The sequence below is a fragment of the Ambystoma mexicanum genome, chromosome 8 (genome assembly GCF_040938575.1).
Source record: "Ambystoma mexicanum isolate Mex_15411 chromosome 8, UKY_AmexF1_1, whole genome shotgun sequence".
Taxonomy (NCBI): domain Eukaryota; kingdom Metazoa; phylum Chordata; class Amphibia; order Caudata; family Ambystomatidae; genus Ambystoma; species Ambystoma mexicanum.
Genome location: NC_090929.1, coordinates 1596566397 through 1596593453, shown reverse-complemented (window position 1 = coordinate 1596593453; position 27057 = coordinate 1596566397). Strand labels below are relative to the sequence as shown.

The window sequence follows — 27057 nt, the reverse complement described above, 5'->3', positions numbered from 1 at the left end:
CATGCTGAGGCCAGCTCTGCACCGCACTTCACCATGATGCTCATTATCATCCATGCTGAGGCCAGCTCTGCACCACACTTCACCATCATGCTCATCGTCATCCATGCTGAGGCCAGCTCTGCACCGCACTTCACCATGATGCTCATTATCATCCATGCTGAGGCCAGCTCTGCACCACACTTCACCATCATGCTCATTATCATCCATGCTGAGGCCAGCTCTACACCGCACTTCACCATCATGCATTATGCTCATTATCATCCATGCTGAGGCCAGCTCTACACCGCACTTCACCATCATGCTCATTATCATCCATGCTGAGGAAAGCTCTGCATTGCACTTCACCATCATGCTCATTGTCATCCATGCTGAGACCAGCTCTGCATCGCACTTCACCATGATGCTCATTATCATCCATGCTGAGGCCAGCTCTGCACCACACTTCACCATCATGCTCATCGTCATCCATGCTGAGGCCAGCTCTGCACCGCACTTCACCATGATGCTCATTATCATCCATGCTGAGGCCAGCTCTGCACCACACTTCACCATCATGCTCATCGTCATCCATGCTAAGGAAAGCTCTGCATCGTACCTCACCATCATGCTCATCGTCATCCATGCTGAGGAAAGCTCTGCACCACACTTCACCATCATGCTCATCGTCATCCATGCTGAGGAAAGCTCTGCACCGCACTTCACCATCATGCTCATCGTCATCCATGCTGAGAAAAGCTATGCACAGCACTTCACCATCATGCTCATCGCCATCCATGCTGAGGCCAGCTCTGCATCGTACCTCTCCATCATGCTCATTATCATCCATGCTGAGGCCAGCTCTGCACCGCACTTCACCATCATGCTCTTTATCATCCATGCTGAGGCCAGCTCTACACCGCACTTCACCATCATGCATTATGCTCATTATCATCCATGCTGAGGCCAGCTCTGCACCGCACTTCACCATCATGCTCATTATCATCCATGCTGAGGCCAGCTCTGCACCGCACTTCACCATCATGCTCATTGTCATCCATGCTGAGGTCAGCTCTGTACCACACTTCACCATCATGCTCATTATCATCCATGCTGAGGCCAGCTCTGCACCACACTTCACCATCATGCTCATCGTCATCCATGCTGAGGCCAGCTCTGCACCGCACTTCACCATCATGCTCATCGTCATCCATGCTGAGGTCAGCTCTGTACCACACTTCACCATCATGCTCATTATCATCCATGCTGAGGCCAGCTCTGCACCGCACTTCACCATCATGCTCATTGTCATCCATGCTGAGGTCAGCTCTGTACCACACTTCACCATCATGCTCATTATCATCCATGCTGAGGCCAGCTCTGCACCACACTTCACCATCATGCTCATCGTCATCCATGCTGAGGCCAGCTCTGCACCGCACTTCACCATCATGCTCATCGTCATCCATGCTGAGGTCAGCTCTGTACCACACTTCACCATCATGCTCATTATCATCCATGCTGAGGAAAGCTCTGCATCGTACCTCACCATCATGCTCATTATCATCCATGCTGAGGCCAGCTCTGCACCGCACTTCACCATCATGCTCATTGTCATTCATGCTGAGGCCAGCTCTGCACCGCACTTCACCATCATGCTCATCGTCATCCGCTGAGGAAAGCTCTGCATCGTACCTCACCATCATGCTCATTATCATCCATGCTGAGGCCAGCTCTGCACCGCACTTCACCATCATGCTCATTGTCATCCATCCTGAGGCCAGCTCTGCACCGCACTTCACCATCATGCTCACTGTCATCCATGCTGAGGAAAGCTCTGCATCGTACCTCACCATCATGCTCATTGTCATCCATGCTGCGGCCAGCTCTGCATCGTACCTCACCATCATGCTCATTATCATCCATGCTGAGGCCAGCTCTGCACCGAACTTCACCATCATGCTCAGTATCCTCCATGCTGAGGCCAGCTCTGCCCTGCACTTCATCATGATGCTCATTCTCATCCATTCTGAGGCCAGCTCTGCACCGCACTTCACCATCATGCTCATCGTCATCCATGATGAGAAAAGCTCTGCATCGTACCTCACCATCATGCTCATTGTCATCCATGCTGAGGCCAGCTCTGCACCACACTTCACCATCATGCTCATCTTCATCCATGATGAGGAAAGCTCTGCATCCTACCTCACCATCATGCTCATTGTCATCCATGCTGCGGCCAGCTCTGCATCGTACCTCACCATCATGCTCATTATCATCCATGCTGAGGCCAGCTCTGCACCGAACTTCACCATCATGCTCAGTATCCTCCATGCTGAGGCCAGCTCTGCCCTGCACTTCATCATGATGCTCATTCTCATCCATTCTGAGGCCAGCTCTGCACCGCACTTCACCATCATGCTCATCGTCATCCATGATGAGAAAAGCTCTGCATCGTACCTCACCATCATGCTCATTGTCATCCATGCTGAGGCCAGCTCTGCACCACACTTCACCATCATGCTCATTATCATCCATGCTGAGGCCAGCTCTGCACCGCACTTCACCATCATGCTCATTATCATCCATGCTGAGGCCAGCTCTACACCGCACTTCACCATCATGCTCATTATCATCCATGCTAAGGCCAGCTCTGCACCGCACTTCACCATCATGCTGATGGTCATCCATGCTGAGGAAAGCTCTGCACAGCACCTCACCATCATGCTCATTGTCATCCATGCTGAGGCCAGCTCTGCATCGCACTTCACCATCATACTCATTGTCATCCATGCTGAGGCTAGCTCTGCATCGCACCTCACCATCATGCTCATTATCATCCATGCTAAGGCCAGCTCTGCACCGCACTTCACCATCATGCTCATTATCATCCATGCTGAGGCCAGCTCTGCACAGCACCTCATCATCATGCTCATTATCATCCATGCTGAGGCCAGCCCTGCACCGCACTTCATCATGCTCCTTGTCATCCATGCTGAGTTCAGCTCTGCACCGCACTTCACCATCATGCTCATCGTCATCCATGCTGACGCCAGCTCTGCACCGCACTTCACCATCATGCTCATTATCATCCATGCTGAGGCTAGCTCTACACCGCACTTCACCATCATGCTCATTATCATCCATGCGGAGGCCAGTGTTGCACCGCACTTCACCATCATGCTCATTATCATCCATGCTGTACCAAACTGTGCATGTGGTGGCTGTGAACCATGTATATTCAAGTTTCGGACAAAAACTACATTCCACAGAAGACTTGGGATGTGGGTATGTGGGGGCAATTTAGTGTGGGAGAGAAAAGAGCTGGAGACCTCATTAATTCTGCGGTTTCACAGTATTGGAAATGGGTAGACTTAACTGGCATGGTGGTCCTTGTCTGATGTCAATATCCGTGTATAGAATCTGAGGCAGAGGTTAATTATTTTGTGGTTTTACCATTGGTGCGGAATTTGAGAAAGGTACTGTGTTAGAAGTACAGCCTCACAAGAATGAAATGCTGTTTTAATAAAAAGACATCTCAAACTCGCAGGAAGGGGAAGTCAAAGTAAAACAGCGACGACTTAGTCAATACTGCCTGCTCAGACTATCTTGTGTCAATACCAAACGTGGTGCCCTTTTCCTGTGGAAAGTCTGCTTTACTTTGTGTCCTTTGCTTCTTTGCCAGGGAATGCTGTTCCTGCACAACAGCGCCCTAAAGTCGCACGGAAACCTGAAACCTACAAATTGCCTGGTGGACAGCCGAATGCAGGTGAAACTGTCTGGATTTGGCTTATGGGAATTCAAGTACGGGGCCACATCACGAACAATTGTGAACGAGAATTCAAAATATGCAGGTAAGATGCGCATGTGGGGCACGGTTGCATTAACAAAGAGCATATTGCGATCATGAACGTATATTTAAGCAATATGCCGCTGCAGCGTTTCGGGAAAAAAATAAAGCTTTTAGTGCCCCGGTCACGCAGTTTTTGCAGGCCGGGGTACTAATAGCTATATGCCCCTCGTGGCTGGGGGGCATTACCGACTCAGGGAATGCCCCGGGGCCCATAGTTATAAAAAAAAGACATCAAAGAAAATGGCCGCCATGGAAAGGGAAAACTGAGTCCATTTTCCCTTTCCATGGCGGCCATCGGGAGGAAACGTTTCCAGCACGTCTGCTCCCGAAAAAAAAGAAGGTAAGTGGGGCTGGAAGGACGGAAGGGAGGGAAAAGGGAAAAAAAAAGAGAAAAAAACGTAACTAGGTCCCCGACGAAGGACGATGGAAGTCTCCAGCCGTGTGGAGGCTCGGAGCAGGGATGGCCCCGCTCTGAGTCTTCACACGGCTGGAGGCTTTCATCGTCCCCCGCCAGGGACCAAGGCATAGAAGGTAAGTGGGGTGGAGAGGGCAGGGGGGTGGGAGGAGGGAGTGAAGGAAAAAAAAAGCCTTACCTTTGTCCCCGGCAGGGGGTGAAGGTAGCCTCTCAGCCTTGGGGAGGCTCGGAGCGGGGATGGCCCTGCTTCGAGCCTCCTCATTGGCTGAGGGGCTGCCACGCCCCCGCCGGGGACAATGGCCGTGGAATCCCGACAGAGACTCAGCGAGGGCCAATCAGAATGGCTCTTTCATTCTGATTGCGCCCTCGCCGGGTACTAATTAGCAGTATAAAAACATACTGCTCTGGAAGGATTAGGGCAGGGATCTGCAACCTTTGGCTCTCCAGATGTCATGGACTACAACTTCCATTTGCACTAGCAAGCATAGTGAATGGCGAGGGATCATGGGAACTGTAGTCCAAAACATCTGGAGAGCCACAGGTTGAGTACCCCTCGATTAGGGAAAAGAAAATGGTCTTGGGAACTGCACAGGATGTCAAACCATAAATGCACAAGTGTATATTACAAATGTGTGCTTTCCACTTAAATCAACTTTTTCCTCTTTTTAACATATATGATTTTCTTATGTATGGACAGAAGAACAACACGTTTTTTTGATTCCTCAAACATTTTCTTCACTTTACCATTATTTGGTTGAAATAGCAAAAGTCAACTAAACAATATCAGAGAAGCCTAAGGAACACTTGAGCTACAATACCCACACTCCAGGTGGCTCTGTTGACACTATGCAGTGTCTACAGTGGAGAGTGCCTTCATTTGTCATGGTTTTGCTGTGAGCTGGTGTGCACAACTGCTTGCTGTCATCTCAAAAAGCACTTTGTCAACATGGGGAGGCAGCTGCACCTTGCAACACACATTATTTCAGATGCCTACAGTCTCTCTCACACACACACACACACACACACACACACACATCATGCATGTGCACAAATGCACGCACACGTGGTCTTCTTAGCTTGTCACATGATGTCATAAACACAATGATTTGAGTGCTCATTATATATCTTACAACCAGGTCATTAGTAGCAACTCAGGCATGCCCAGACCTGAAAGTCAATATTTTGACTAAACCACGGTCTAATCGCTAACACTTATGGGGTCATCACGAGTTTGGCAGTAACCCTTAAATGCGTCGGTAACACTATTACCGCCGCATTTAAGGTTCTAGCAAATCACGGGTTTGGCAGGATTAACCCCCATCTTTGTGCTGGTGGTAAATCGGCCGTGAATTTACCAATTTTGTGCGCAATGACTGCAAGGTAATACCGCTGACGGTTGTCGGGCCGAAAATTCCCCATTGAGCCCACTGGGGAATTTCCATTCCGCCAAACCTGTGATCCGGCGCGAATAGGGCCGGAACCATTGGCGGGAGCGCTATTAGGGTTGACGGTATCCCGGCAGGAACACCATTGGGATACCACCCAATTCGTGATGAGGCCCTTAGAATCAATAGTTGCCTCCATACATGGACAATGTTTTGCATTGAGAACGTGTCTCTTCACTGAGTGGCCATCTGTTTATATACCAGATACAGAACTGGGGCAGTAGAGCCACAAAATCCAGAATTACACTTGCAGAGGTCAGACTGGGGAAACCTAGCCTCTTTACAAAGAAATTGTGTTTTTGCAGCCAACTGATATCTCAGGACATTTACCAAGGATTTCATATCTGGTTCACATCTAATTAAGCCCCCAATTTCAGATCCATTTCACTGATATTGAAAATTCTTAAAATAAGGATCATGTGAAAACAGTGGTTTCAGAGTTACCGCCAATGGCATCAGGCCGAAAGCTATCACACATATACTGCTTACCCTAAGTTATGAGAACTCAGCACATGAGAGCTACTCCCAAGTTCCATCAACTTCCTTAAATCTTACACGCATTTCCTCCTCAGCTCAGAACAGCCTCTGCCTCAAAATCAATGACCCAATATCTCATGCGAACCCCCCAAATATTACCACATAGACACACCCAGAAGCAGGTCTGAATTCTGCACACAAACCAAATCATACACAATGCACACTTTGTTAAACAGAACAAAAGACATAGAAGTGTGTAGGGGTACTTCTTATCATGAGCCAAATATTCTGCTGAGCCGATGGGCCCTACGTCTTTAAACTTGGACTACCAGTCGAACACCAATCCCTCCTAATGTATTCAAGATCACAACTTTACCATGGTTCATTCCCAGCCTGGTATGGCACATACCCCAGACACTATCCTGTCACTGATCAACAGAGGATGAATTTACCACTATCTATCTCCCCAGAACTCTTTCTTCCCTGGTCAATGTTACCCAATCCAAGGGAAACTTCTTCCACCTTCTTCCAATCTTTGTCTTAGTGCTATGAAGACCCCAGTTGTGAAAGTATTCTCAATCTGGTTCCAAGCACCCTCCTTGGTTAAAACAGATCAATCAGGGCATTCCACCACACACTGTTGATCTCACTGGATCTATCGAACCCCTTGGATACTAAGGTACTGAAACAGACTAGTCTTGGTACCTTCGAAGTCCTGGTGTTTCCAACCACCCAACATGCCACAAACCTGATGTCCTATATACGTGTAAGAGAGAAGCTTAAGACAATAAAGTTTTGTAAAGCCATTTGATTTTATTTTTTGCTACAAAAACTACATCTAGGATATGCCTTCTTAATGATGTACCAAATATCCCATCCATTTCGTGTTAATGACTACCCATGAATCTTATCATTTGCGTGTAGGTCAAAATGTATGCAACTTTAAAAAAATAAAATTAGCAGCTTGATTCAATTCCTATGTCAGTTAGTTAATAAATCAAGCAGTGAAACATCTCATTACCATGTATATCCGCTTCCAAACAAATCACAGTGTATATGTCATTCAGTATCAATATTGTCTCCTCATTTGTCATTGGCTGGCAATCTCCTTCAATAGTGTTCACCTTAACGGGCTGCAGGTCCACCTCACTGTGTGTCTCCCTAACTCCCCTCTCCCACTTACAATGCTACCATTCCTCCCTTGCCCGATAACTTTGAAAGGGTTCTGCTCCCCATTCCTTCCTCCCAGCCATTGCCATTTTCGTGATGCCTGTCTCCAGGCTCCGTTTGTTGGTGTGGTGAGCTGGCCACGGCTATTACCGAGTTATCTCTATATGTGCGATGAATGATATTGGTAATTCAATCAAGTGTGCCTAATATTGAATGGGACATTTTCAAAATTCTATGGCTTTAAAGAACATTGCTCTGAAAGGCGACTCCTTACAATCCCTTAGGTTATTAGTACAAAAGTACTATAACTTGAATAAGAGCTTAAATGAAATTTCTTATATAGCTATCAGAAATCCGATCCAGGATGTCGCAGGTCAACTGTATAAAGACGGTAAGAAAAGCCTAACCGTCCCAGACACAGTAAAGAATCAATGAGAATACAGGACTCTGCGCCATCAAATATAAAGGTAATGTTATGTCATTATTCGTTTGTTGTTCATCAAAAACGTTTTTAATGAACAACAAAGGAATAATGACATAAAATTACCTTTATATTTGATGGCGCAGAGTCCTGTATTCTCATTGATTCTTTAATATTGAATGGGATCATATGCCTACCGAAAATCCAATTTTTCTATTTACAGAGGTCGCCAACATGTGTCATCGTAGATGGACACACTCAGATGCCCGTTTCCCTAATGTTCTCAATTAGGCAAATCACAGTTGGAAGGGGGTATTTACTGGTATTTAAATGAGCACCCTGTATCATGCAATATAATAAAAGGCCAGATGTATGTCTGTCTGATGCAGTCATGCGCAGTACAGACTGCCCACTTCGCCTGTTGTCACCGCTATTGGGAGCTGTTGCCTTATAAATACAACCAAATATACCACATAACGTTTTGACAATCAGAGAATCTTGTGTCTCGTCACGCTCTTTGGCCCGTGTACACAGGCTTTCACACTAGTATACAAATGACATGCACATTGGGATGCAAGTGAAAAGACAGCATTACCCTGTGACTACCTGGAGCAAGTGTAGAGGAATGCTGAACACAGAGAGGGTTATTTTTGACCCTCCTATGCATTTCCGTGATGAGGGGGAACAGAACACTGACACACTGACTCACTAACATAAATGAGACCTACTTGTCTTTTCACTTACCCTCTCCATTTTGGTAATACCGGAGGAGTATGCAGTTACCCAACAATCCTCCCTATTTCGTTGGGTATAAGGGTTTCCTTCGTGGGTCAAAGTTCCCACAACTTCGGTGCATCCCTCTTTGGTTTTTTATGGATGAGCTAGAGGATGGCCTAAATGGAGTGGCTAACTCAAGAGAAGAAATGGCCAGGCAAAACAGTGATCGCAATCTGGGGTAACTCAAAGTCTTTGCTGGGTTTCTTAGTCTAATGTATTAAAGGTCTAATGTCCTTCCCTAGTTTTATCTCTAGTATTGAGGACCAGAGGTAGAAAGCCCATCCCTAAGTTTGCAAGCAAAGAAAGGCACCCAGGTTTCCTCCTAGGACAGTGTTCAGAGAAATTCACAGTCACAGGGAGTGTGCGCACTTGTACAGTTCTGTAATGATGGTTGAGGCCTTGTCATGACTGGGATGAAGTTCGGACTGTGACCATGGTCCTGACGCTGGTGACATCAGATGATGATGTCTTTTCCCACTTGATCATAGAGTGATCAACCACAACAAAGCAAGTAGGTATTCCAATCCTATCTGGGGTAAGCTGGGTAGAAATACTTGACCCTTTAACTAGGTCAAATATCTCTCTAACAAGCCTTCTTTAGTTGGATTGGCCAGTTCAAGCAGTGCATTGCTGCTTTATCCCCAATGTGTCTTCATATCCCCAGCTGGTCTTTTTGGCTTGGCCAGTGAGGTACTGCTTGGCCAGTTCCTCTCCTGATTTCCTTTCTCTCACTAGCTGATCGTGTTTGCTCAGCCAACCTCAGGTTCTGCTTGGCTGCTTTGCTTGCCTTTCTCTCCCTAGCTTGCCTTTTGCTTAGTCAATGCACATTCTGCTTGTCTGCTTCTCCTGCTTTCTTCTGTCCACTAGCAGGCTCTTATGGCTTGGCCAACTCACATCCTGGGTGGCTGGCTGCTACTCCTGAATGCCCTTCTCTTCCAAACTGGCCCTAATCACTTGGCCAGCTCATTCTCTCACTGGATGACTTATGTTCTCTCGGTAGCTGGCCATTTTGGCTTGGCCAACTCCTGTTCCTCCTCTTATGTGGTCTTCTTGGCTTGGCTGCCTCCAATTACTCCAATGACCTTCTCTGCCCGCCTAGTCCCCAGCTCCCTGAATCACTGTCCTTACTAACCCCATGACACCTTTCTAAGTGAGGCAGTATCTGCCTTTTTTTATACAATGGTGATTACATAATTGGGGCAATAAGGGCACTGATTTGTGGATCTGCTTCCCCCTGACATCCTGATCTGGGATTGGCCTGTGTGCACTGGTTCCACTTCCTCCACATGTGAATGCACTTCCCCATTTGTTATCTCCAGCTGTAGAGTTTTCTCTAATCCTTTGAATCGGCTCCTCTACAGGTACACCATTTTGGAGTCAGGCAGACACATCATGGCTGCCTTCTGGGCCAGGGCCCTGCCTGCCAAGTTCAATTGGCTGTCTTGTCTGTCCTCCCCTAGGATTACAAAACCCGACCTTGGAGCATCTTACCTAGTGCTGAGGTGGCATATTTCTCCATGGGACAGGTCAGGGTGCCTCCAGACCTGGACATCTGCCGACTCCCTAAGCACCCCACCCTGCATGTGACATGGTGGCAGCAATGTTTCCCCTTATTGCAGCAATATGAGCCTCTGCTCTCCAGGATGCTCTTCAATCTCTCAATCATGTCCTTTTTTTATTTTTACAGACACCGTAATCCCCAACCTGGTAAAAAGCCCTCCGAGAAATCCCATGGGTGATGGCATCCTGTCATACAATTTTGTTGATGAAGGTACCCAACACTAATGCGTGCAGGAAGGAGGCCCCGCAAAATATTTGCCCTATATCAAGTTCCCCCATGAAATGCATTGGCCACCTTTGTGAATATGAACACCTTGCATTTCAGGCCTTTACATTAATATGATTGTTATTATCATTATTATTATTAGTATTAGTAGTAGTAGTAGTAGTAGTAGTAGTAGTAGTAGTAGTAGTAGTATTAATATTGTATTTATTGTGCGTGGACCTGGCTTTGGGAAGAAACAGTGTGCTTTTCCAGTTATAGAGAGAAGTGGCCGGTGAGGGTAGCAGAGACACAAGAGAGCAGGGAGCTAAAAATGGGGATGGTGGTGGGGGGTCACAAAATGCATCCTCTTCACTACGTTTAGATGCCACGTTCTTTGCAAATCTCACCCAGACAAGCTACATGAAATTGAAATAGGGTAGTTATTTCCTTGAATAAATGTAGATCAACTAAGGTGGGTTGTGTATGGAAGATTTCTCAAATGTATTATTAATTCTTTGTTATCCATATTTCCTGACAGAACTCTTTTGGACTGCACCAGAACTCTTACGCCTTGAGAACTGTCCCTACGTTGGCACGCAAAAAGGTGACGTCTACAGTTTCGCAATCATTATCCGAGAACTGCTCTATAGCCACGACGATGGCCCGTACCAAGACCTGAATCTTGAGCCGGAAGGTAGGGTCTTGTTGCTTCCTTGCCCTTCTTACATGAGGCTAAGATGAGGAGAGCCAAGTCCAATGGCACAATTCTCTTATTCACTGCAGAGGTGATTCAGCGAATCAGGGACCCGAGCTCCATTGTTCCGCTGAGACCCACCCTCTCAATGGAGAAATGCAACAAGCGCATCGGGGCCATGCTGAGATCCTGCTGGGATGAGCAGCCAGAGAGGCGGCCAGACTTCCCATCCATTAAGAGGAAACTGAGAGGAGCAAGTCCTGAGGGGTGAGACGCCTGCCTCCATCAACCTTTTCTGCTATCCTGTAAGAATGCTTGCTAGGTAGGGGCGGCACACAGAAAAAGAACACTGTTATCTTCAGGTTCACAATTATAAATGTCATATCATTTCAGTTCATTTTATATTGTACTTTAGCACCCTGGATGGGGGTGCCAGCCAATCAGGGAACTTGCAACGTGGGCTGAATCCTTTGGCATAAGCCTGCGTTCCGATCTCCCCCGTGGCTGTGCGCCCCTCGCCCTGTGCTGTCCTTGCTTCCTCCCATGCCCTCCATACCACCTTTAGCACCCGCTAGTAACTACACACGGTACTAAAGCTGAAGTTAAAATTTTAAAAAAGGACACACTTATCTTTATTCCATCCTGCGAGACGAGCGCCGGGAGCAGGAGTCCGTCTTCTTAAGCAGCAAATGTTCTGCTTAACCTGGGTACAACAATTCTAGCATAGATGAATCGGGTACCCAAACCGTACAGTCCACCTGTGTTCTTCTGCCATGACCAGAAACCAGGGACTATAAGAAGGAGGGTAAGGGTCAGTTATCTGTCAGCAAGCCTCAACCCAGACCATAAACCTAAGCTCCTCGGCCCGCTGCTCAAACAGCACCGTGCAGAGTAACATGACAGCAGTGTGGAGGAGGGGCTGGGGATGGCAGTGGGTTCACCGTGCCTGCCTGATGTATATCTCATGCACGCGCACATGCGCGCGCACATGCGCGCACACTCCCTCATTCATCCATCCACCCACCCACCCATTCACTCCCCATCTCAGACACACGAATGCAGGACTTCCTACGAACATAGTTGCTAAGCACATTCTCTGCAATTATAGGGAAACGTGTGCACTTCCCATCTGTACAGGAAAAAAAAACATTTCTGCTTACTTTTAACAACTGTTATCTCCCCCGCTATTTGGGAAGAAAAAATACTCAGATTATAAAAGTGAAATGCCACCTGCTAGTATTGTGGTATTTACCACTGATGGTGTTCCTTTGGAATAGCCTTGAAGGTCAGCACCTGCCTGCCTGTAATGAGGTGGGTGCAAAAAAGGGCAGCATTTTCAAATACCCCCTGTTTTAGCATTACCTCAAAGGCAGTCATGAGGCCCTGCGTGCCAATCAGGATGGATTTAGAAGGAGAATAATCCCAATAGAATCTGATTTTACTGTATCAAGATCCGACCTTCATTCACTCATTATCAAACTCTGTTCTACAAACTCTCTAGACAATGGGGACCTTCCCGAATACCACATGTTTCACCATGCCACCAAATTACGAGTTTCATAAAGGAAACACTCAGAAACCACCTGCATTTGCGTGAATGAAATGTCCTCTACACAAAAGCTTTATCACATGCACTATTGCTGCACAGGGCATTACCGCACGCTGTTATAGACCATTCCCCAACGGAGTACATTGGGACCCCAAAATGGAGAATAACTGAAGGCTTTGCCTTGCCCCGAATCATGCCTACCCTTCCCATTACTTCATGCTTGCCACATGCAATACCAGTAAATGAGTTTGACGGTACTTGAAAATACTGCCAAACCGGCAATGAGGCTATAGGTCTACTTGGGGTCCCTCCAGCGATTGGCCACTTAAGCCTGATTAACAGCAGAGGTTTTTTTCTCTTGAAATATTTACAGGAAATGGTACCTCGCCACATAGACCGTGTTTGAATATTTTCCACTCTATCCTGATACCCCCAAAACCCTGCTAAGAGTAACTCACAGTAGATTTTGTGAATCAAATACACCTCTCCAAGAGTAACTTTGAGTTACTCACAGTAACTTCTTTTCGAGCTAGCATGCGTATTTAAATGTATGGGCAGCCTTAATCGGATGCCTTAACTGTTTCAATTGTATTTATACATTTATTTAACCTTTCTATCCTATCCAAAGGGATCTTTCATAGTCATACCAAAAAGCAGTCTTGACTACACTGAGATGTTATCCTGTCATTGCACATGCCTTTCGATGTCTTATTTTGTACACAGTTTTGGTTGACGGCATAACTGTTCTGGCGTACCAGAAGAAGGACTCTGACTACCGTGGGTCATGATTCAATGGCGTTTATGTAAATAAAAGAAAAAGGCCAATATGGCCCTACCGCTGTGAGGGAAGTTCCTCGCCTAACAAACTAAAACTAATGGTGCTCGTCAAGTCCCAAAAGAAATATTGTCTTCAGTCCGACTCCTAACAACTAACTGGCCCTACCACTTAAGAAAAACTTAACACAAAGAAGGCGACTGTAGCAATGGCCTCGGTTGTTGGCTTCTGCCTGGCCCAACACTATTATGACTGGTTTTCAGTCTTCAAATTTAATGATGCAGTTTACAGTCTTTTTTTAAAAAGATTTAGTTCAGTAAAACATAAATGTCCTTCGTACAGTTTTTGTCTTCTTCTTTGGGAAAGAAGGGGTCTCCTTAAATTACCTTTCTCAGCTTTTTATCAAGTATTCACATCCCTTCAGGATCATTCGTAACACAATTATTTATGCCCAGCCTACATAGAACATGGACTCCCCAAAGTCTTTTGACTCTGTGGGAGGCATACTGACTCTCAGTCCACTTAGTACTTTTGGAACACCTGTCTGCTCAGGTTTTCTAGGTTTCCGTAACCTAGTTCACATTTCCAACCGTGTTGCAAATTGTTCATACTTCTTTCAGTTTGTGTTGCACAGGACGCCTGCATGACTGACTTTGTTCGTTCCTTGTACCTTTGTCGGTTTCCCAGTCTTGGCATAAAACTTGCATATCTCTTTCACCAGGGGTGGACTGGGAACTAAAAGAAGACCTGGAAATAATTACTGGGGACCAAAAGAGGCCCTGGAAATAATTGTCAAAGTGGCCCCATATGACACATTTTCAGCAAGCCCAATGCTTTTCCTATGCGAACATTAGGAAATGCCACACAAAAGAGGCCCAGGGTGCAGAGGCCCACCGGGAAATCTCCAGAGTTCCCTATAGGCCAGTCCACCCATGTCTTTCACTCGGTTTTACATAGGGCGTGTGCCCTTTCAGCTCTTTCAGGTTTCTGTACTTTTGTCGACTTTTCCATCCTTGGGATAAAGCGTTTGTATCTGTTTTGTTCTGTTTTATACACGGCATGTACCCGTTTCGTTCCTTCATGCTCTTGTATCTTTATCAGCTTTTCAAGCCTTGATATAAAGTATTCAGCTCTCTCAGGCTCTCTTTTTTGTTGCCTTCTCCAGCCTTGGTTTAAAGTGTTTGTATCTTTTTGGCTCTGCTTTGTATAGGGTGTGTGCCCGTTCCATTCTCTCACGCTCTTGTACCTTTGTTGGCTTTACCAGCCATGGTTCTCTCTGTTTTCGATACTCCAATCTCCGTAACCTTTTGGGTTTGCCAATCTTGGAAACCAGAGTTCATAGCCCTCAGTGGCATTTCTATGCTTGTGCTTCCATCCCCGTCTTTCTACCGACCGGCACCTCTCATTCGGTCACCACGACTGCCGTCCCTTCAACGTCCAGCTAGTGGTCCTTTCCTCCTCCACGCCACTGCTAGTTCCGAGGCTCGGCATGGCTCTGCCTCTCCAGGGTGAAATCTCTCCAGAGGCTCGCCTCTCCATAGGGATTTCCATCCTCCCTCCATTGGAGTCTCTTCCTGGTTTGCTGTTGGCTCTGCTCTTATGTATGTCATAAGCAGCAACATAAACTTGTCCATTTTCTTTGATTATGGCATTCAGATGATGCTCAGCATTAGATGAAGCCAAATGAGTCAAAGAAGGGTTCTTGTGGATTATAGGCATAACCTGAGATGTCAAAGTCTTTCCAACATGCAGACATTATGTCTTGGACTGGGAGTTGCTGATCGGAATGGGAGTCCTTGCCCCTGAGAGGGGCGTCACTCCCAGTGAGGTCCCACTTGCCCAGACCCCTAGGGAGGGTGTTGCTGAGCAGGCTCATCTCTCTAGCCTCAAAGGGGGTGTCTCCCCTGTGGGGAGAAGGGACACATTGTCCAGATGTGTCACTCTGTGTACAATCCACCTCCCCCATCCAACCATGTCTGAAAAATCAACGGTCACAAGGTCATGGATTTGTGTTTATTGCTGTCATTTGGTGCCAATGTTTGTAATTCTCTGATCCACTTTTTTGCCAGTCATGTCAGCATTTTGGACAACATGGTGAACAAGCTGGAGAAGTATGCTAACCACCTGGAGGAGGTGGTGGAAGATAGGACGACTCAGCTCGTGGCAGAGAAAAGGAAGACAGATAAACTTCTATCGACTATGCTACCTAGGTGAGCGTGCAACTGTTCCTTTGTGGACTACAATGGGAGTGGAAGGATCCTGGGTTTATTGATCAATTAGTCTCTACACCTCCTTGAATGTGTTATTTGCTATTTGTTGAGTGCAAAACAGTTGTCCCCAAAAGAGTGTCATTTTGCTAGGATGACTGAGAAGAACCTACAAGCTCTTGGAAAAAGGCATCCAGGTGACATCAATAGAGAAAGCAGGGATTGCTTAGACAGGGAACAGAAACATTGGCAAACATGTGGAAGAATGAATGGTTCTCACCTTTCTTGAGGAAGAGAGGAAGGGAGAGCCTTTCAGGAATGGATATTCATGCAAAAAAAGGCGCAACAGCCCAATTTTGCATACCTGCATTTGGGAATATTGAAGAGGTTTTTTTAGTTGGCTGAGCTTTGATGCTGACCAGGTACATACATTTTACGTGTTTGACAAATTAGAGCCTCTCGATTTATCTAATGGAGTTGATTGAAGGCTGGAAAAGTGTTGGCACATCTGTGGAGGATAGTGGTATCCTAGCAGTTCCATGTCATTTCGCCGAACCCCTTTTTTCCAACGGGTGTTTTGCCGTGGGAGTTTTGCCAAAAAATGTCATCGCAATCTATGTTTGGGGGGTTCCCCCGTCAAGTCCCTTTAATTTAATAATTCTTTTTATTTCCATTTACCCCCAACACTTTACACTTTCCCACCCCACTCAAAAATCTTTGATGGACATTTTCGGCAAAACTCCTGTGCCAAAACACCAGTCGGAAAGACGGGTGTCGATAAAAGGACGCAATAGCATCCTAGCAGAGGCATTCTAGATGCTCTGTAGGTTTGTGTTGCCCACAGAATGTTAAAGATTGGTCAGTTATTCTGTCCCTTTGGTTGGGGAACACTGGCTTGGCTTTGAATCTCTTCTTTGTATTGTTTGTGTGTGCACTCAATCTATGCTCTTGCTCCATGATGGCTCTCATCCCAAATCTTCACAATAGTTCCAGAGTTCTTTTTATTTATGTTGATTGGTGGCATAACCAGCAATTGCTGACTGTTGTCATGTCCAAGGTAGAGGGTTTAGGCAATTGACACTACTAGACTCTGCTTGTATCTTTCCAGATGCAGTGTAGTGTGTTGCAAAATCAGACATACCGCGTAAAATGCTAAGCAGTTCATGTTCCCCAGTGCATATGCAAATATGCAGTGGAATTCAATTATCATCTGCTATCTACTGCTTGTACAAAGTCGCCATTTACTGATACAGCAATACCATTAACTGGTACAATAAGGGCCTAGTCCATCAATGTATTAAAGTAAATATATAAAACCCATCAATATTCAAGCAATTATTACATGTTCATGTTCACCATCAACTAATTAATACAATGTATAAAGAGCCGCCATACAATATTTACAAAACATTAGACATACTATGTGTTGATGCCTTTTTTACAATTAATGCATACTACATATCATAACTTATATCTACTAACTATACAGTTTCTATGCAGGCAGAAATGGCCCTACCAATCACTGTTCCCTGACATGTACATGTTTCTGCCCTTCTATTTTCCCTAAAGCACAGACTTGCATCAGGGGTTATTGCTTAGTTCCATCATGCATCCTGCATTTCATCTTCAATTACTATATGCCCCTAACATGTCCTTGTATTAAGTTCAAGCTGTAGAAATAACAGAACTCAACTTAGGTTTACCTTTATCAAATAACTCTTAATTGTACTTATGTATTTAATAAAGTGGTTGAGGGCTATCCACTTCATTGCCTGACATTGTATGTGATCTCTTCATGTATCCAAATGCCATGTCGTTTGAATGCTTATTCATACCTTAGTATCATCTATATGTAAAAAAATGGGAGACGAAGTGCACCTCATTTTTACTAATATTCAATGTACTTCAAATGATGTCAGAAACTTGTATCCGTTCGTATGGTTTACCTTCTTATCCAGATGTAATTATACTTTAGGTTTCATCTATTCATTTTTACATTCTTGTTTGTGAGTTCCTGTTTTTCCTTCTCAATAACATATCAATACACTTGTACATAAAACATCTTATCTGCAATAACAGAGTTCTGGTCATTTTTATATAAACGGGAAAAGCTGTGTCCGATGTATTAATGTGATGTCTTATTGTGGCATTTAAAAATAAGACCATTTACTTTTATTATCAAATGTGTCTTTATCACTCTGATTTTGCTCTAGGAAACCGCTGGCTTATGGCATTTGCCCCTATATGGAGTTGCATCTATGATCTTGTGAGATTTGGATCAAAACTACAAACTTGCTGGGTATTGTAGTTTTTCTATAGATTTGCTCATATTTATTAGACCATTGAACTTAAAAGGATTTTTCCATTCTACTTCATCGAAGCCTCTCTTATTAGTTCAAAATGTATCTTAAACTGTGACATGTTCCCAGTACCCAAAAAGTACAAATATTCATTATTAACACCGGGTAATCTTCTCATCAAATCAATCGATGTGTGGGTTTCAAAGAGGTACTTTGATGATACCTTGCAGCCCAGAACATTGTTAATCATTTGTGTATTTAGCTTTCCTATTCCATATTGTCACTTAACCCTGTCTTATCACTCTGCATGCAGTAAATCCTCCTGCATAAATATTTCCCCTTTCGCTCATTTACTCCTTGTATATGTTGCAACATCACCCACTGAAATTCCACAGGTTCATGGTCGTATTCCACAAAGTCTTCCCCTTATGGGAAGTGATTGTTTGTTTCATTAGTCAACTCCTGCGTTCAATCATCCGAGCTTTAATTGCATTTTCCTTTTTTGCCCACATACCACAGACCACACTGGCAAGTCATCATATGTAACCATGTTACAATTAGTCAAACTCCTCAAATCCCATGTTTCCCTTAGTCCTGTCTAATACCTCTGTTTCAGTCGTTTGAGCATGCATACCACCTGGGTAATGCATTTTAATATTAGTTATGCCCCATAATTCAAAACACTGAGTGCATTTTCCTAGCATTTCTTCCCCAAAACCTTCTCTTTCCATTTTCTCCTCTTCTTCTATTTTTATGTGCTCATTTTGTCTGTTCTGCAAATTGTCCACCCATTGTTTCCAATGGCTGGGCCCTGCCATCCACCAAATAGTAATATCCAGTCTAGTGTTGAGGATTTTTACAAAGAACACACATGAGAAAAAAAGTATATGCACTGAATTTCAGTGGGGCTTATTTGATAGCGTACAGTGTCCTAGTATTTTTCCAAAATGGATCCTCCTCTCTCCTCTCCAATTTATCCTCAAAGTCGTGATGCACTCTTAGCTCACCAAATCCCGAGACTGCATGCTGCGCTGCAAAACCTTCCCAAGTTATATATCCAGTTCCGCCGATCATACAAAACTTGCTTTCTAAGTTCAGAGTCAGCTACCCAGCTAGAGGCCACCCTCTGACCTCAGCTCAGCATGGCACCTATTCTTCTTCCCTGAACCACATTGTGGTTTCTGCAGCATTTTACAGTGTGGAACCGCCATCTCTTCCTGTCCATTCACTAAGGAAATGCCTCAATTCTGGCGGATGTCATGTCCTGGCTTGACTATGGTACTTGAATTGAGCTCCTCGCTAAAGCGATACGACGTTCATTCATCGCGTGTTTTTCTTTTTTTTGCAGCAGCAGCACTTTTTGGCTAAAATGTGTTGCTGAAAAAAAAATGAAAAATATGGGGGGGAGATAGGGGGTAGAGTTGGGTGATGTATAGGGAATAAATAATAGAGGAAACAGTTTTAAAACCGGCTAAAATATTCTCGGCCATTCAAGTGATTATACAGCTTAACCCTAAAGTGTGTTTTAAAAGTACGCTGAAGCGCCCATATATAAAATATTTTTAAAAAAATGCAGGGAGACCCCCCAAATAAAATAAAATGTCATTATTTTTTTCAGCTAAACATTTTTGGTAAAAAGTGCTGTAAAAGAAAACGACAGATGAATAACCCAAAACACTACAAAAATTGCAATGGGCTCAGAACTAGGCACTATACATGCTGCGGCCAAGTGTGCTACTTGGAACGGGGTCCCTATTTGGGCCTAATGACTCTACGAGTATCAACGGTGACCTAATTCCCAAGAGAGATGACGTCAAAATGCCCCTTTGCCCTGGGAGACAAATACTACATTGCATGCGTCAGCCATTACTACATTGAAGGTAGTGGGCAGGAAAGGGTAGGTAACCGGCTATGTCAACGTACTGGTTGTGGCCTCAATTTCAGATGCGTCTATGCCAGATTGTCAGGCACAACGCAGTGGATGCTCCACTGACTTACTGCAATTGGTGCATATCGTAAACTGGTTATGCATGGACTTGATAGAGAATAGATGTGCTATTGGCAAAAGTAAATCGTTATTGACCTCCTCTCCGTCAATCAGAATTTGCGCAATACAGTATATAACTTCTGGTATTGACTGCATTGCTGACATTTTGACTGCAGAAGCACCCTGGCAACCAATAGAAAGATTGTCTTTGCATTAAAAAAACAGCAGTACAACTTCCGAGCAAGATTTCTTTCAACATGACAATCCAAGCTAACGTAATACACCAAATTGAAAGTTAAAACATCGTACAATGCTTTCATTTTTTTTTAAAGGAAACTTATTCATTTTAACATTTCACAAAATGCATGCTTCTGCTTAAACTGCTATCGTACCTTATAAAGATCACTTATTATTAAACTATTACAAAATAAAACCACATTTCATTTAATAAAACTTTTTGTGTGCTTGCATCACTTTCAAAATAACATGTTTTAGTTCAGCACCACAACTCCAAAACCTTTATTGCTATTACCACCATCTGCTAATAATAGCCTTGGAGACCTCCGGATGAGTTTGTATCGTTTGGGATAATGACTTGGTGGCGGGTCATTATCCCACGATTACTACCCCTGCCTCTGTCTACAAAGCTATATTATTTGCCGCACTCCTAGGGAGGATCAGTGAGGATTGGGAAACATATTGATTGGCCAAAATAGCTCTTTAATTCTTAGCTCATTCTTTTATAAAGGGTTTGCAGGATATTCCTTACTTTGAGGGAACACGTGGGTTAATGTATGTCTTCTTCCCAGAACAAACCACTCCTCTCCTGCTTCTCCTTCCAGTTTCATCGCAGAGCAGCTCATGGCCGGGAAGTCAGTAGAACCTGAGAGCTTCGTTTCGGTCACCATCTTTTTCTCGGATATTGTGGGTTTCACCAATCTATGCTCCCAGAGCACACCCCTACAGGTTGTGGACCTGCTGAATGACCTGTACAGCTTATTTGATGACATAATCCGAACATACGATGTGTACAAGGTACAGTAAAATACCAATTAAAAAAACAATTTCAGGACAATGGAAAATAGTTCACAGTTTTCTAAATTTGAAAATTCTCACTGTTGATGTTGTATAAACAACATAACATTCCCATTGGTCTCCCAAATGTCTCGCTATGTATAGTCTCGACTGCTAGAATTCTAACAATGTCTACACTAACCATTTAGAATGCATTCCTATTCAGAGGTTGAGATGTAAGTATAATTTATTTTATAATGATAGGAAATGTCCTGACAAACCTCAAATGCTACTTAACTAAATGAATAACTGTGTGATGAAACATCACGAATGAATAACTGTGTGATGAAACAGCACGTCACGTACCTTAGTCATGTTTAATAAAACATGCAAAACGCTATACTCCAACGCATTAGGGTGCTGGGTCTAACTCACTCAGTGCATATCAAGGAAATCAAGATTTATTAAGTGACGACATATGAAATACAGAGGCAGTTGACACTACACTACCTTTTGGTTAAGTGTCTGACCAGTGATCATTTGGAGACAGGACATTGGCTTTAATGATTTGACGTTTGATGTTTTGGGATTGCAGACCTGAAGAGGGCATTGTAAGGTTGAAACTTGTGTTGGCTGTTGTACAAATTCAAAGTGTCATCCAATAAATATAGAACTAGAGCGTTTTGTTATCTATTGATTGACTAGATGCCAGTTGGTTTCAAATACAAATGATTGTGTACTAGCAGAAGTGAATAGAGTACAAATTGGTCAGGGCAACCATGTCTCATCTAGTTTCTCTAGTTTGCCTGTAACAAACCTGCCGCAAGCTTCTAAGCAGGCTATCTGATGAATAACACTGATAAGATTACAGGCCTAATAGCCTCTCCAACAAAACAAATATAATTATAGATTAAGCCTTTCTTATCTAGGCAATTCCAAAAACAGTTTTAAAACCGGCTAAAATATTCTCGGCCATTCAAGTGATTATACAGCTTAACCCTAAAGTGTGTTTTAAAAGTACGCTGAAGCGCCCATATATAAAATATTTTTAAAAAAATGCAGGCTTCTCAGTTAATCCAACCTGCCCCCAAAGAATAAACACAGTTTGTTTTACATTGTCGCAGTTAAATAAAAATACACAGTGCCAGATTCTGGAACAAAATTTAAATACAATTACTTTCGAACCATGGTTCAAATTCACATTCTCAGCCCCTGCTGATACAGCATTTGACACATTGTGTGCTTGTGTGTTGTTTAGCAGAAACGCGATTTCCTTCCTGCATGACCTCACAAAATGCCTATATCATGTTTATACCACACATTAAATAGCTGGGCTATAAATACTTAAAAATATTTTTACACCTTTTCCACGACAAATGCAAAGTCACAAGCAGATGTTAGCACCTTGAGGCACTTTCTCAGCACTAAAAATACTAATCTTTAGATTGAAAAACCGTATAAATATTTCACACTTTTAAACACAGTCTGCTGGGTCTGAAAAACAGCTTTTTTTCTGCAAATGATTTCACACAGCTGTACATGCATGCATAAAAAATAAATGAATAAAACATCTTACCAAAGAAGGGTTCTTTTGTCACTGGCAGTTCACAGGGTCTTCACTTCCATCCACGGTCCACAGGGCCTTTACTTCTACCAGAAATCCAGAGATTGTGCAGTTCTCCTGGAAACCCACAGCGCTATTCTGGCTAGCTTCCAAAGTTTGGGTTATAAAGGCCCTACAGTTGATCCACCCAGCCCCCAACCCCCATCCCCCTTATCAACACAGCCCCCACCCAGCATGTTCCACACCCGATATGACCCATCCCACTACAGTTCCATAGTCACTTTGACTTTGCAAAGAAAATGGGCTGGATCATACTGTGTGCGTAGAATATGCTGGGTGGGGGCTGGGCTGGTACTGGGGTGGGGTTGCCACTCAAGATAACATGATCCTCATGGCTTGCAAGTCACCCTGAGTGGGTGGCATTACACTGCTATCGATTTCAAATATTTTTTATACTTCGAAGATCACAACTAATGGGGTGCATCACCAAAAGGTTGAGCCAGACCACATGGGCTGTGTCGACAGCTGCTGCTAGCTTCATAGATAAGAACCTGTCTCTGTCAGCCTGTATAACACTAACATAGTCAAACAATCAGTGCACACCCCATGAGATTTTACAATTCCAATTTTATTTCCGTTTTTTAGCAAATGCTTGGGTGCAGTGGAGGAATACCGCCCCTGACACGACACTGTAATACAATATACAACCAAAGGTGTACAATCTATGGACACCCCCATCCCCTGCACACCTTAAAGCTGAGAAATCAGCCAATACTGTTGATGCATATTAATAATTTCCATGTTTCTTTTCAAACAACATGTTAAACACAAAGCTCCATTAAAGTACTCAAAACGTCTTATTCTTTAATGTTCAAAGGGAGGCTGTGTTTCAGGGGTGATTTCCCCTTCTTCAGGAGCACAAAACAGTATAAAAAGAACATCAATAAAACAACAGTCAAGCATGCATTTTCCATAACTCGCATGTATCAAATTATCTATCTGCATTAAATCAATCACCTAGATGTTTGTATGTCCTCAGTATAGTTTGACGATGACTTCTACCTATTTGACTAAACTAGCCCTGATGACACTACTTACCTGTGCCATCATAACCATCATGACTACCGCTACTATGACAAACCCCCCTAAGGATAGAAACCTGAGACTTCAGTCTAGATTGTCTCCTATCCATGAACCCCATAGAAACCTCCCCAATAACGCCCACTATCACCCGCTCTATGAACCCCTCTTCTACACCAACGCAAAATACCAATACCACTGATCAAACTCCCCCCAAAAATCACACTTCCCGAGACACCCCTTAACATAAAACTTTGCCTACCCTGATAATACCCTAATGCTAACAGGGTCCCCCATAAATTCCAGATCTATGGTAGCCCATGCCACTGAAATTGCAGACATCTTAAACAATGACAATCTTGATCTACTGGCTCTAACTGAGACTTGGCTACATGAGGCCGCAGGACCAACTCTCATGCTAGCAGTACCTGATAACTACCAAATCATTAGAGTGGACCGGCCTAATGCCAGAGGTGGTGGCCTAGCCATCATTTTCAAAACTACCCACCCTATTAGACTTGCCACCCCAGCTCCCTTCACATCCTGTGAAGCACTTACTGCCAAATTGCCCCTATCCAACAACCGTACTCTAACTATCCACTTGATATATAGACCCCCTGGGCCACTATGCACCTTTGAAGACAACCTAACTAGTCTTCTAGCCGAAAACACCAAAGATCACTCTCAAACACTACTGTTGAGAGATTTAAATCTAGGCTTCAATGATACGGACAACAAACATGTTGAATCTATTGCAACCTTACTAAACGACTACGGTTTTACACAAAAAGTCCTCTCACCAACACATATCAAAGGAAGGACCCTTGATTGGGTATCCTAACTAAACTGCAACATTAACATTACCGACATTATCCCACAATCCTGGACAGATCATTACTTAATACATTTCTCAGCCGCATTAGATCTCCTCAGCCCTATGCCTAATAACATGGCACCGCCCCTCCATACCAGAAATAAGAAGGATGTCACTGTTGAAAAACCTATCCCTCTTCTCCTCCCTGCCATCTCTGGAATGGAAAATAACAACAACCCTGACGCATTGGTAAATACCTTCAACAACGCTATGACAAAGGCACTGGACATGATTGCTCCTGTCAAACTGCGCAAAGCTAGACAAGTATCGCACCTGAATGCCTGGTTCACCCTCCAACTTAAATTCTTAAGATCACAAAAAAGGAAACTCCAGGCTATCTGGCGCCACTCCCCCTCTGAAAATAACAAAAATAACCTATCGGAATTTGCAAAAATGTACAAAAAAGAAATAACTAAAGCCAAAAAGAACACCTTCAATGATAGGATTGAGAAAGCAAAATCTAACACTAAAGAATTATTCTCTACCCTCCATGAACTAGAATCTCCAATCCAACCGATAGACAATGCCCCAAAGGACAAAGTATGGTGTACTAACATACAAAATGCCCTATCGAAAAAAATTCTGTCCCTACAAAGTAAAATTGCTAAAAAAAAAGGCCTCACTACCACTCACTGACCAACAAACCAGTCAACCCTCGGCGACTAGGACAACCACACCTTTTAGATTCAAGACCATCTCCATAACTGAAACAGAAAAAATAATACTCTCCCTCAAACCTTCTAAAGGTGACACGTGCCCAGCACAGATTATAAAGGACGCAGCTAGAGACCTAGCTCCATTTATCTCCAAGTTGATAAACGCCTCATTTAAAACGAACACAGTACCAGCTTACCTTAAAGGACCCCACTATCCCTACTAATTACAGACCCATCACCACTGTGCCATTTCTTCTTAAAATCTTAGATAGAGCTGCTTATATACAAATTCAGGACTACCTAGAGGCCAACCACCTACTTGGCTCACGACAATCGGGCTTCCGCCCTCTCCACGGTACTGAAACAGGGCTCCTAGATCTTAAGACACAAATTGAAGAATTAAAAGATAATGGAAAAATAGCCTTGCTACTCCTACTGGACTTGTCGGCAGCATTCGACTTGGTGGACCATGTAGTGTTATGCAGTCACCTTCAATCTGCCGCCAACTTCACTAATGATGCTATAGCTTGGGTCCAATCCTTCTTAGCTAACAGAACCATGAGTCTTCTCTATCTCAGCATCTGCCGACCCTATCAATATAACCTGCGGGGTCCCACAAGGCTCCTGCGCATCCCCCATCATGTATAATATCTTCACGAAGCCTCTGTTTGACAAGTTGGATAGACTGGGCGTCACCTACACTAATTATGCGGATGACACACAGATCCTCATACCCCTTTCGGGCAACTTTGAGGCGGACTCAGCCTTGATGAACAAAATATACTCCCTCATTCAGGCATAGATGGCATCCCATGGCCTCTTCCTGAATGACGAAAAAACGGAGCTACTAATCCTAGGCTCGGAAGCCAATATTCAAAAACTTAGTCCAAACTACACATCCTTTAACATTGATAACAACCCGATCAAGGTGATGTCTGTAGTTAAAACCTTAGGATTCTACCTGGACTCCTCCCTCACCCTTAAAAATCAAGTCAACTCCCTTGCCTCATCCACAACGTACACCTGCAAACTTATCAGAGCCTCCAGACCATACCTTTCGAGAGCGAGCTGTACCACACTAGCCAATTCTCTTATTATGTCAAGATTAGATTACTGTAATGCCCTGTACTCAGGAACTAACAAATATATCACTGACAAAATTCAAAGACTGCAGAACAATGCCCTGAGGGCAGCACTGAACATCCCCTACAGAGAGCATATAACCGAATTCAGGAAAGAGGTAATCTGGCTGAAAATAACGGACAGAATTCTCCTCAAAACAGCATCCCTCACCTCCAAATGCTTGAATAACCTAGCACCCCCATACCTAATGGATAAAATTACTAGGAGAACAACTACCCGCCCTACGAGATCTGCCAACTCATATATGCTGGAGATCCCTAGGTTCAAACGCTCGACAGCAGGAGGATCTAGCTTCCCTGTTAAAGCGGCACAATGTTGGAACAAATTACCAGTTGACCTAAGACTAGAACAAACCTACCTTAAATTCAGACAAAAGATACTCAACTGGCTACACACTAACGATACCTAATGAATCTATACTCCTATCTCTCCAGCCCCACCCTTTTTTATCCCATCTAACTACTCCGTAGCCTGGCTAACTATGTACGCATAGTCGTCTGCTCTGTCATGTTTGTATCTAACAAAGTAGACATGTAAGGTGCTTTAAACACTTTCTTGGCAACCTTTTTATGGACTTTGTTCCCGGCGAATTCCTTCTTTTTTGCTTTTTATATTGTTTGTAGGGTTTTGTCAGCTGCGGTATTGCATCAATACCATGATTGCCACTGGTAGAGTTAAGTCATTTATCAAATTCTATGCATTTCCACTTGCGACTTCCCTTTGCATATTATCCATGAGTGCCAAATAATTGTCTCCACACTTGATTGTTCTTTCAAAAATCCTTTATACTTTATTTCTTTTTTACATTTTTTTCTTTTTTTTTCTTCAAATATAATTTTGCCTCTCTACACGTGTTTCACCTTTGTTTAAATCACAAAGGATCTTCAGGAGAGATGTGGTAATAGTTTTATCTTT

General features: G+C 43.9%; 1 protein-coding gene across 1 annotated transcript in view; it reads left to right on the top strand.

Moving 5' to 3' along the window:
- Positions 1–3664: 3664 nt before the first annotated feature.
- LOC138473225 (guanylate cyclase 2G-like) overlaps positions 3665–27057 on the top strand; it is a 93178-nt gene continuing 69785 nt past the window's right edge. The window contains exons 1-5 of the mRNA XM_069611789.1: positions 3665–3830; positions 10838–10993; positions 11083–11260; positions 15387–15527; positions 20654–20846. Of these exons, the coding sequence (XP_069467890.1) occupies positions 3665–3830; positions 10838–10993; positions 11083–11260; positions 15387–15527; positions 20654–20846 (834 nt within the window). The remainder of the gene's footprint in view (positions 3831–10837; positions 10994–11082; positions 11261–15386; positions 15528–20653; positions 20847–27057) is intronic.